The sequence below is a fragment of the Diabrotica undecimpunctata genome, chromosome 6 (assembly GCF_040954645.1).
Source record: "Diabrotica undecimpunctata isolate CICGRU chromosome 6, icDiaUnde3, whole genome shotgun sequence".
Taxonomy (NCBI): domain Eukaryota; kingdom Metazoa; phylum Arthropoda; class Insecta; order Coleoptera; family Chrysomelidae; genus Diabrotica; species Diabrotica undecimpunctata.
Genome location: NC_092808.1, coordinates 4,734,390 through 4,746,711, shown reverse-complemented (window position 1 = coordinate 4,746,711; position 12,322 = coordinate 4,734,390). Strand labels below are relative to the sequence as shown.

Below are 12,322 nucleotides of genomic sequence, written 5' to 3'. Positions count from 1 at the left end.
GCCAAATAGAAGAAAATTATTGGGACGACCGAGGAAAAGTTGGTCAGACAACGTCAATTGATGCTAAAAACCGAAGTAAAACAGGTATTAAGCCTATTTATAAAGTAGGAAGAAGAAAAAAGTTAGAACATGTCACTCCATCATTTATACATAAAAAAATGGCCTAATAAATTTCTCGCTAGAATACATACGCGACGTAGTATTAAGTTTAACCAACTTAAACGTATATACAAAAAATGTCAGTTTTTTTAATAGGTCGGATTCACATCACGAAGTTGTATATTCCGTTAATAGATAGTTTTACCTTAAGGACGATTTAAACGAAAGTAAGAAGTTGTAATTTTAGTTCGATTTAATCTTAGTTACCTTGTATAAATAAATTTGTTCTAAACAAAAGCATGTATATATGAGCAGGGCATTTGATTTTAACATCATTACACTATATTGATTCTTCATTTCAAAAGTATACTTACTTCAATACCATGCCTCATATCTAAGCAGAGTATGGAGGAATTGAGCCTGGGAAATATTTGACAGCTTTCATATCAGCTCTCAGTTTGACGCTGACATGATGCTGACTTAATGCTAACTTCACGCTAGGTCGACTTTAATTTGACACTGACATGACGCTGACTTAATGTCACGCTGACTCGAAGTTAATATCGCCTTAGCGTGAAGTTACCATTTAGTCAGCTGTAATGTCAACTGTCAAAATTTTCCCAGTTCAACCTCCCATGCTCTGCTTAGATATTATTTAAAAATGTATTTTGAAAATTGTTTTGAAAATTAATATTAACACTAAACAATTACATTGTGAAATAACTAAAACCAACAGTTAATCGAGAATAAGCTGCAAAAGACAACATTTTAGACCCTGTATAATATAACATTAACAATAATCTCAAATTAATCGATTTGAGCGTTACAATTGCATTAAATATGTGGACGAAATATCTCTATGAGTGGAATGGGTTGCATTTTAGAATCTAATGATACGGAATGGTTAAATGTGTAAAACTACTTAACAACTAGTGCAGTTCCACCAGAAAAGAATTCACAGTTATAATTACCAACTATCATCAAAGAATGGGTGCATGGTCAGTGGCGGATCCAAGAGAGGGTCACGGGGGTCATGACCCCCCTACAAACAAAAATAAATATCAATCAAATTATCCTAAAAAAATAATTTAAAACCCATCAACCCTATAAGCAGGAAGTTAAGATTTGAAATGATTCAAGAAAATTAGGAAGAATTTGAATCCAATAATAAAAACTGTAATTCTTTGTGGTAGACAAAATATTTCTTTGAGAGGGCATAGGGATGATAAAAATATTAAAAGTATTGTAAACAGCGATGGTACAAAAAAAATGATGGCAATTTTAGAGCATTGCTTCAGTTTAGGATAGATGCTGGCGATAATGATCTGCTAAAACATTTGGAAACTGCTCCGTCTAATGCTACATTAATTAGTAAGACTACTCAAAGTGATATCATTTCTTGCTGTAAAGAAGAATGTATCTGCGATATCTATATTTAAATGAGATTAGAGAAGATTTTATAACATTTGTTATCGCCTAAGATTCGATTCGAGAAGAAGTTGTCGGTTAAGAAGGAGAACGCCTCTTAACTGGAGTTGCTTTAGTCCACATTGTTGAAGATTCCGTAAAGAATTTTAATTTAGATTTAAATTTTTGCGTAGGTTTTGGTGTCGACAATTGCTCAGTAATGGCTTCCAAAACGAAAGGTGCAAAAAAGTCCAAAAGTCCAAAACATGCTGTGCGTTGTCCATGTAGCAATCATATTTTGAATAATTCCTTGGCAAGCTCCTCAAAAGTTATATCATGTCGTAATACTTCAGGAACTATGAGAAAAGTAGTAGCTTTTGCTAATGCCTCTCCCAAACAACCTGATGTTTTTAAGAAGGATCCGCCACTGTGCATGGTGCGCAAGTCTCGGATCTACGAATTTGAGTTTACGTGGTAAAAGATGCGCACTCGTGCACATCAAATTGTAAAAGCAAACGGTTTTATCAGAAGTTCTTATAGGGTGCGTTCACACGACGTAAGAGGCTGGAACGCTGGAAACGTCAAACATGAAATGAAATGTTGAGACAAATGCGTTCAGACGTTATTATCTGCGAGATCTAATTCGCTGGTTACAGCCACTAAGCCGCTTTGTACTTAAAGTCAGCCGCTGAGGTCCTCAGAACGTACCCATTAACTTGTCAACCATTTTAAAACTATCGTATTGGTCTGATAATTTCTTTTCAACAAAATGCTTTAAAGCGGACGCACTTTATCCCAGGTTATTAAAATATACCTTATGTTGATATTTTTTTACTTTTGGTGTTTTTATTCGTTTCTAAATTCGCACATTTTATAAAAATAAAGAATTATTTCGTCAAGACTTTAAACGATATCTATAAACCCGAGTTTGCGCAGTAAGAGACTCGGTCTTCGACAGTTCTTCTATTGTTTGCATATCGAGAATTTTTTTGTATAATTTGAAACAAATCTGACAGCACTCAAGATCATTTTGAGACAAAACTTATTCCAGGTCAATAAAATGTACCTTTTATTGGTATTTTTTGCTTCTTTTGTGTTTATTAGGTTTTATTTGTGCTCATTTTATAAAGAAAAAGAATATCTCCACGATACGCAAGCCTACAACCTTAAACGCTGCCTGTAAATTCGAATTTGCGCAGTGAGATCCTCAAAGTTAGGAAAGCGAGACTAAAAATGGAACTTTTTCATCAAATGTTCTTGTAGTAATATTAGAACGGTTTTAAAACCTTACTGCTTTGTAAATTACCTTTTAGTTAATATTTTAGTACATGCACTCGTTTTCATTCAGAATTTATTCCAGGTCAATAAAATCTATTTTATGTAGGCACTTTTTCTCTGTTGGTGTATTTATTCGGTTTTAATTTCGTACATTTTATAAATAAAAATAATATTTCCATAACACACAAGTCTCTGTCTACGAGATTTGTTCAAAAATTATCCGAAATTTTTGTTTTTTTGAAACAAATATTTATGTATTCGTCTACATTAACGTTGTCTCCTTCAAAATAGTCCCCATTAGATATTATGCACGTGTGCCAACACTTTTGCCAATCCTTCAAACTCTTCTCAAACTCGATCTTTGCGATAGCCTTTACTTCTATCAGCGATGCGTTTTTAATGTCATCTATTCTTGTGAAACGACGTCCCTTTAAAGTTTTCTTTATTTTTGGAAATAGAAAAAGGCACACGGAGCCATGGCTGGCAAATATGGAGGCTGGGGTATCATTACAGTATTGTTTTTGGCCAAAAATTCACGAACAAGCAGTGAAGTGGAGCTGGTGCATTATCATCATGCAAAAGCTACTTATAAGTTGTTTTTCCACAAATCCGGTAAACGGCGTTGAACTTGTAGGTAGTACTTGTTATTGACCATTTGACCTCGTGTCAAAAATTCATGGTACACTATGCCATTAAAATCAAAGAATCAAGTGAGCATAACCTTTACGTGCGACCGCACTTATTGATCGTTTTTTTGGCCTTGACGAACCAGAATGCCTCCATTTAGACGATTGAACCTTAGTCTTGACGTCATATCCATAAATCCATGTTTCGTTACCTGTTATAACTCTTTTGGGTAAATCTGGGTCATTGTTTATGACGAAACATGGGTTTCGTCACCTGTCTGAAATCTATACACAGATTTAACAGTCTGAAATCAAAAAATTAAACTCCTTTGAGATGTGGTGCTACAGGAGAATCCAAAGAATATCGTGGACTGAAAAAGTGACTAATATAGAGGTGTTACAAAGAATGAAGAAAGAATGTGAAGTCATAAAAACTGTTAAAATTAGAAAGATTCAATATCTGGGTCATATAATGAGGGGCGAGAAGTACGTATTACTTAGATTAATTATGCAAGGGAAGATACAAGGGAAGAGAAACCCAGGACGACGCAAAATATCCTGGCTAAGAAATTTGAGAGAGTAGTTCGGTTGCAGCTCATTAGAATTATTCAGAAGCGCGGCCAATAAAATTAAAATAGCGATGATGCTTTCCAACCTCCGATAGGAGAAGGACCCTGAAGAAGAAGAAGAAGAAGAAGGGTCATTGTTTACGTCATTTGGTGATTCCTGAGCAACTTCCAATCGCCGCTGTTTTTGTTCAAAATTCAACAATTTTGGGACAATTTTGGGACAAAACGCTCACACGCGTTTTAGCGATACCCAAAACTTTTGAAAAATGTCATGGCATGAGCCAATTGATATGCCAACTTCATCACTGGCTTCTCTGATTGTGATTCGGTGGTCGATTATAACCATTTCTGTCACTTTTTTTATCATCATCTTCAGCGTCTTCACGACTATCTTGGAAACGCTTATACCACTCGTAAACACTTGTTTTTTTCATAGTATGCTTACCATAGTTATTTGTAACATTTTACATACTTTGTTACACTTTATTTTATTTTTTGTGCAAAATTTAATACAAATTCTTTGATCCATTTTTTTTAAATAGATGAAAATCGCTGAGCTCATAAAAACCGACGAAACTTAGCGGCTGCCATAAACAAAGTAAACAATAAATATAGCTGCAATTTTTTTACTTTAGGAGGATGTATAATAAAATAATAAAAACAATCTTTTGACGATTAAACTCTCCAAACTCGCGAAATTTAAAAATTCCAGGTATTTATTGAACACACCTCGTATAATCCCGAGATTGTACAGTAAGATAGTCGATCTTGTGAAAACTAATCTAAAAAAAATGGAACTTTGTCATTAGATGTTCTTGCTATCGCTTTTTAAATTTCCTTTTGATTTGAAATTTAATACTTATTCCAGGTCAATAAAATATATTTTGTTGATGTTTTCGTGCTTCTGGTATGTTGCTTCGGTTTTACTTTCACGTGTTTTATTAATAAAAAAAATATTTGTTTGGTACGCAAGTCTAAAGGCGCGTACAGACTAGCACACGCATGCGGTGAGAAGCCACGCATATGCGTGCGTACTCAAACCAGAAGCCACGCATATGCGTGCGTACTCAAACCATTCGCGCTCAGAGCATTCGTTGAAATTAGAAATCACCGGATATGTATGTGTGCTCAAGGCGCTCCATCCATTCGTGAAAAAATGTCTGAGGAGCTGCTTATGGTTAGTGCCGCGTTTGTGGTTATTAGTTCAATAAAAAAGAAAAAACAAAGGAAAAATAGGCGATGATTGACGACGCATTTATTTAAAAGAAGAACCCTACAAATGAATTTCGATTTACTAGTAGATTTGGCGTTAGAATCTAATACTGGACAATTTCTGCTCATTTTCTTCTTTACAACTGCTGAATCTATATCAAGATTTCTTGAAATCGACTCTCATGCATCTTCTTTTTTTGTTTTTGAATAATAAAACTTATTTTTTGAATCCCATAATATAGAGTTTTCTTCATACAAATCTATTAATTGTAAACATTGTTCATTTGACCACTCTATTTTACACATAAATTAATAAAATGAATAAAACTCAATAAATCCGAACTTGTCTTGCAAATGCAACGAATCCCCACGCTATCCGTCTAAACTGAGCGCGAACGCACACGTATGTTTCTTTGATGTGTGCGAAAAAACCGACACCACTCTGGCTCGCAGCATGTGTGCTCAAGTCATTCGCGAGAAGCAACGCATGCTGCGAGAGGTTACGAAAGCGCCGTCCACATTTGCACACGTATGTGTATTCGTGGCTGCTCACGGCATGCGTTTGTAGGTCTGTACGTGCCTTAAGACCTTGAACGCTGTCTGTAAACTCGCATATAAGCAATAAAAAATTCGACATTGTGAAAACGAATACAAAAAAGGAACGAAAAAAAAAGACTTTTTAGTCAGATATTATTGTAGTACTGTTAACCGTTTAAAGATAGTTTGCAAAACATTTACAGACCGTTTTATAACCATTTGCGGACCGTTGCATTAGTTTGAAAATGTACTTCCAAATAACTTGTTCATGGAGAAGAAATTTTTTAGTAAAATATTTTGCCTGCAATAATGTTTCGTTTCTAATTTTGCAAACATCTTAAATATAAATAAGTACAAGAAAAATTTATAAAGTGTATAGATATTATCGTTATAGAATACAAAAAATATAAAATGTGTTTGTGAAATGGTCCTTTATTAAATTACCTGTTACCTTTTCTAGTATTTTAAAACTCCCATCTGCATAAATCAAACAATTTGAAAACCGCTGCAAAACAATCCATTTGAAGTAGAACTATATATATTTTTTTATAATTAGATACTAAAAGAACCTTATTATTACTCATCAAGAGTAGAAATGACTTTCGAAAATTTGCTCGTCGGCGCAGAAAGCAGACAGAGAAAGTATTCGAAGGGAAAGAGATGGATGAACACCAGAACTCGACCACGTAATTTTTAAACGTAGGTTACAGGTTGAGTTTACTTCTCCTGCTAAAATAGTTTCCGGTAATTTTGCTGCGTATCAAGTGAGCGTTCCAAATCGTTCCTAATTTTGACAAACTCTACCCAGATTTTTGGTCAAATTATTACTCTGTGAATTCTTTTCCTGTTTATTCGTTCGATTTAATACCTGTTACTAATTTCTGAAATTGTAAACTGTTGTAGAATTTAAAAACTGGACAAAATTTCTATTCAAATATGTTGAAACTATCGAAATATTTTGTTGATTAACGATTACAACTGGGCGGCAACCGCGACTCTGAAAATCACAAATTTACGTGAACCCAAACGTCGAAACTTTTAATTTTGTATCACACTTAAAGCAGCACGTGAGGTGAATGTAAACGACTCGTCTTCTCTTTTCGTGTGCCCTTTTGGGCGTAGTGTCGAACACTAGGCTTGTATTTTTACGTGCTTTGACAACTTCGATTTGACTCTGGGATTCTTCAGGCAAGGTTTTTCTCCCATCAAATGATTACTCCAGGAATTCTCCTCCATTTCGAAGTTGTCGTGGCAAAGAGGACACCGATTACAGCTCTCTGCTAACTCTACAACAAAACAGAAAAGTTGAGGTAAATCTGACTTTCACTTACTTCACACAGTTATTTTTTGTATTATTTATGTAGGAGCGCTTATATTTTTCAGATATGGCGACAGTAGTATAGAAATAACAAAGGTAACGTACTGGTATTGTAAAGTTAAACTTAATATAAAACCTAGACAAATATCATTTGTATGCCAACGTTTTGAATGCGTGTATCATTAAATTCGTTCGTTCTTATCGTTCTTCTTGCAGACAGCTTTGATCAGGCACACAGAAGCTCCAAGAACTCCATACTGTCACAAAAAGAGTTGGTCTTAAAATCAATTTTTCAAAAACACAATTTATGACAAATTTAGTCCACAACAAAAACATCTCAGTAGAAGAAAAAAAAATTGAGCCAGTTGACTCCTATAAATACTTGGGCCATGAGATCAGAATAAGTCGAGACAACCAAACAATCGAGCTGAAAAGAAGAATAAACCTCGCTTGGGCTGCATTTGGAAAGATGACGGATATTTTTAGGTCTAAGATTTCAATGTGTCTGAAAAGAAAAGTATTTAATCAGTGTATTTTGCCAATGATGACCTAAGGCGCAGAAACTCTAACACTCACAAGAACAACAGTGAGTAAACTACAAGTTGCGGAAAAAGCAATGGAGGTAATAATGTTAGGGATTTCTCTACGTGATAGAATACCCAATGCTACTATACGCAAAAGATCAGGAGTAGCAGACGTTATTGAAAGGATAACAACACTAAAGTGGAACTGGCAGGTCATGTAGCAAGATCAGTTGATGACCGGGGACAAAAAGAATTTTGGAATGGAGACCCCGAATGCAAGCTAACAGAAATAGAGGTCGACTCTCAACGAGATGGACAGATGACATAAAAAGAGTGACTACAAATTGGATTCAGATATCGCAAAATCGGACTAAGTGGAAAAGCATGCGAGAGGCCTATGTTCAGCAGTGGACGTTAGAGGCTAGTTGATGATGATGATAATGATCATTAAATTAAAATTAAAGACAGTCAAGATTTCCTTTCACGCAAAAATAGTCTATGTATCTGTTGATACGTATTTCGCTTTAATAAAGCTCATCAGAACAGTTATTCATAGGCTTTCTCAACGTGAAAATTAATCTTTTCCTGTCTTTGTGAAGCAACGATAAAATGGCTTCGAAACGGACGCAATAGCGACATCTGATATTAAATCCGTAAAATAGTTTCGAAACACAATTCAGATAACTGCCTTAATCTGAACCTTCTATAAATGCAAGGTATAACAGACGCTGATAAAGATGTTAATAGAGACATGGGGAATCTAAAATTTGCATTCCACGACATGTCTCCTCAGCTAAGCAGAAATCGTTAGCGAATTGGTTTCTTGTACTCATACAGAGTAGATCCGAATAAAAATAAAATTAAAGACAGTCAAGATTTCCTTTCACGCAAAAATAGTCTATGTATCTGTTGATACGTATTTCGCTTTAATAAAGCTCATCAGAACAGTTATTCATAGGCTTTCTCAACGTGAAAATTAATCTTTTCCTGTCTTTGTGAAGCAACGATAAAATGGCTTCGAAACGGACGCAATAGCGACATCTAATATTAAATCCGTAAAATAGTTTCGAAACACAATTCAGATAACTGCCTTAATCTGAACCTTCTATAAATGCAAGGTATAACAGACGCTGATAAAGATGTTAATAGAGACATGGGGAATCTAAAATTTGCATTCCACGACATGTCTCCTCAGCTAAGCAGAAATCATTAGCGAATTTGGCAAATTTTAGATTCCCCATGTCTCTATTAACATCTTTATCAGCGTCTGTTATACCTTGCATTTATAGAAGGTTCAGATTAAGGCAGTTATCTGAATTGTGTTTCGAAACTATTTTACGGATTTAATATCAGATGTCGCTATTGCGTCCGTTTCGAAGCCATTTTATCGTTGCTTCACAAAGACAGGAAAAGATTAATTTTCACGTTGAGAAAGCCTATGAATAACTGTTCTGATGAGCTTTATTAAAGCGAAATACGTATCAACAGATACATAGACTATTTTTGCGTGAAAGGAAATCTTGACTGTCTTTAATTTTATTTTTATTCGGATCTACTCTGTATGAGTACAAGAAACCAATTCGCTAATGATTTCTGCTTAGCTGAGGAGACATGTCGTGGAATGCAAATTTTAGATTCCCCATGTCTCTATTAACATCTTTATCAGCGTCTGTTATACCTTGCATTTATAGAAGGTTCAGATTAAGGCAGTTATCTGAATTGTGTTTCGAAACTATTTTACGGATCATTAAATTGTTTGGGGAGAGAAAAAAAGTGGTAATTTTAGAATTTAAATAATATTTTTAAAATTTAATAAAGTAATTTTATTGTTTGTTAATTTTTTGATAGTTTTTTTATAGATTTTAATAAAATTGAAAAAGTTTACATGTTGTATAATGGACTCCTCTTGTCGCATAAATGGACTCTTAAAACTGTTTACTGTGACTGCATTCTACTATAAAGAAAAAGTAACACAACTCCAGAATAGAAGCTTTGCTTAAAAATGTATACGATTATTCCCGAATTTAACCTAAACCGTGATATAGCATGATAGTTTTTGAATATTTATTTATGCTAAAGCGAAATCCATGAGCCAATAATCATGAAACCCTTCCCTGAGCGAAATAAACAGCAACTCACGCCCTTCCGTTCTTGTTTTCTACCAGTACCCTTATACAATTCCTCAATAACAACGTCTACTCACACCCCACAATCCTGTTTACCGCGAAAAATAAAGGGAACAGTCATTCCTTGAAGAGACAATTACTTAGACGAGGTTTTATGACAAGTTCGTCGACGTCGCATTAAGGGAAGGTTATCTGAAGATGACTAGACGTAATGTTGTCGTTTTTGGTTAAAATTTAAGTTGACTTTGAGTTTTAGGAACAATATTAAAATTCTACAGTCAGAAAAGCTAAGATAATACACCGTTTACTATTTTTGAATATATTATACCAAATTAACTTCAACCTAAAACCGGACACGTGTATTAAAGTAAATAGACGTTCATTTTAACTTGATTGATTAATCATTTATAAGATTTAAAATAATAAAAGCTAAAAAGTTAATGAATTAAAAAAAACAAAAAATTTTTCCCAGATGCAGGATCTAACCACAGACCTCCGCGTGACAGGTGGCCATACTAGCAAAGTATGCGACGGTTGGGAGCACCCCTCCACTCCCACTCTGACGTCACAAGATGACAGCTGACAGCTGTCAACTGTCATGTCAACTGCCATCGTTCAAACTGCACTACCCAGTAGGACTTTGGAATCGTAGTAACTGTCAAACTCTTAATTGTTAAACGCGCGAAATTTAAATAATCGTTAAGTTTTCTGATTTTTTTCAATTTTCTCTGCAATTGTCTTAAATTTTCTTTCCGTAAGAAATATGAATGAAATGGGTAAAGTTGTTCTCAAGTTATAGCGTGACATAGAGAAGTTCTACATAGTGACATAGTTCTACATACCTCTACATTCTGATTTATGTTCCTGGTACTTCTCGATTCTGACAGCCTCTGAGCAATGAGCGCACTGTGAATAACTCTCCCTCTGGTCGCATTCCATAAGTAAATGTTCCGTCAAAGTCGAAACTTCCACTACCTGGTTACATTCCTTGCAACGGATCAACATAGGACACGATCTCCAGTAATGAGAGTTCATAGAATTGTTTATTAAAAATATTGACGATTCGGATTGTTTACAGAAGATGCATTGTCTAAAATTAAAAACAGATGTGATCAAAAGATTACTGTTTATTAAGAACAAGCATTTAAAAAATATTTTTCAGACGAATTCAGAAAATTTATGCTACCCTTAACTGCTTCAGAGACTGTTAAAGATTTCAGAAAAGTCATTAAAAATCTCAGTGTAATGCGAATTCCTCCAAAGCTACTAAATAATTCCAAAGCAATTTATAAATCTTCTAGAAACTCTCAAATTATCTATAAACTCTATAAACTCTTTAATAGACAACCAGAACAGTTCATGGCAGTCATGAAATATTCCAGACCACCATAAGGTCTACCAGTAGTTTCTAAAACATTTGCAGTCTGTTCTGGATCACCTTAAGAGTCCGCGATGCTTTGAAAGCTGCCGAATAAAAAGAAATAATAAAGTCGTTCAGAAACCCCTAAAACATTTAGGATTTTATTCAGAGCTCCAAATAAGTTTATACTGCTTCGAAGTCCTCCAGAACGTTTGAAAAACTCCATAACAGTCGTGAAATATTTATAGCCTCCAAAGTACCGCCACAAAATATTCCAAAATTATTTAATACTTCCTAGACTGTTCTGAAACATCTACGCTTTCATAAAATCCTTCAGAGATATCCAAAACATTCCACGATAGTCACTAGACATACTAGGCAGTCATGAAGTTCACCAGAAGGGTCTTAAATATTTAGGATATATTTTATTTTCCCAAAATGAGTTTACGCTTCTCTGAATTTCCCCCAGATCCTGTGAATCATTTCAGAACAGTACAGAAATATTCGCAGGCTACATACTATCCTTCAGATCATCAGTATCATAGAACATTTCCAGAGCCTCACATAATATTTTCAGAGACTGAGAACTTTCCAGAATATCTGTAGTAAAGTTTAAACTAAAATACCCCAGAGACCAAAATATTAGAATACAGTCAAGAAACATTCTAGGTTGCCATTACCAGAAATCCCCGAAACAGTTAGAGTTTGTTCTGGATCGGAGAAAGAGTCTCTACGTTGCTCTGAAGTCTCCTCCCGAGTTTATTCCCTCTCGGGAATATTTCATGACGTTCTTCGATAGTTCTTGAATCGTTTAGATTCTTTTCTCTATCGCCAAAAGAGTCCACGCTGCTCTAGAGTCTTACAAAGCATTTAAGGTATTCCATAACAATCTCAAAATATTTTAAGCTACAAACAATCCTCTGGAACCTCATAAAATACTCCAGGCTTTTATGGAAGCAGCTAAAGTTGCACTAAAATTCTCCACAACCTGATTAACATTTCAAAACCGCCCGGAAATATTCCAGAATGACTTTAATTACTGCAAAACATGCTAAAACATAAGGCACTTATGAAGTCTATTGAAAAATTGTAAATAATTCCTTCACTATCTTATAACATTATACTACTTATATAGAGGCATTACTCTGTGTGTATCTGCTTATAAAATCTTCCGCAATGTATTGTTTGAAAGACTTAAACATTTCACAAAGGATATTATTGGTCAATATCAATGCGGATTTACTGCTGGAAAGTCAACTACACATC

General features: G+C 34.7%; 1 protein-coding gene across 1 annotated transcript in view; it reads right to left on the bottom strand.

Annotated features, from left to right (window-relative positions):
• Positions 1–6,478: 6,478 nt before the first annotated feature.
• LOC140443025 (centrosomal protein of 104 kDa) overlaps positions 6,479–12,322 on the bottom strand; it is a 43,437-nt gene continuing 37,593 nt past the window's right edge. Inside the window, exons 12-13 of the mRNA XM_072534053.1 lie at positions 10,539–10,786; positions 6,479–7,014 (exon numbers count right to left, since the gene is read on the bottom strand). Of these exons, the coding sequence (XP_072390154.1) occupies positions 6,860–7,014; positions 10,539–10,786 (403 nt within the window). The 3' untranslated portion in view covers positions 6,479–6,859. The remainder of the gene's footprint in view (positions 7,015–10,538; positions 10,787–12,322) is intronic.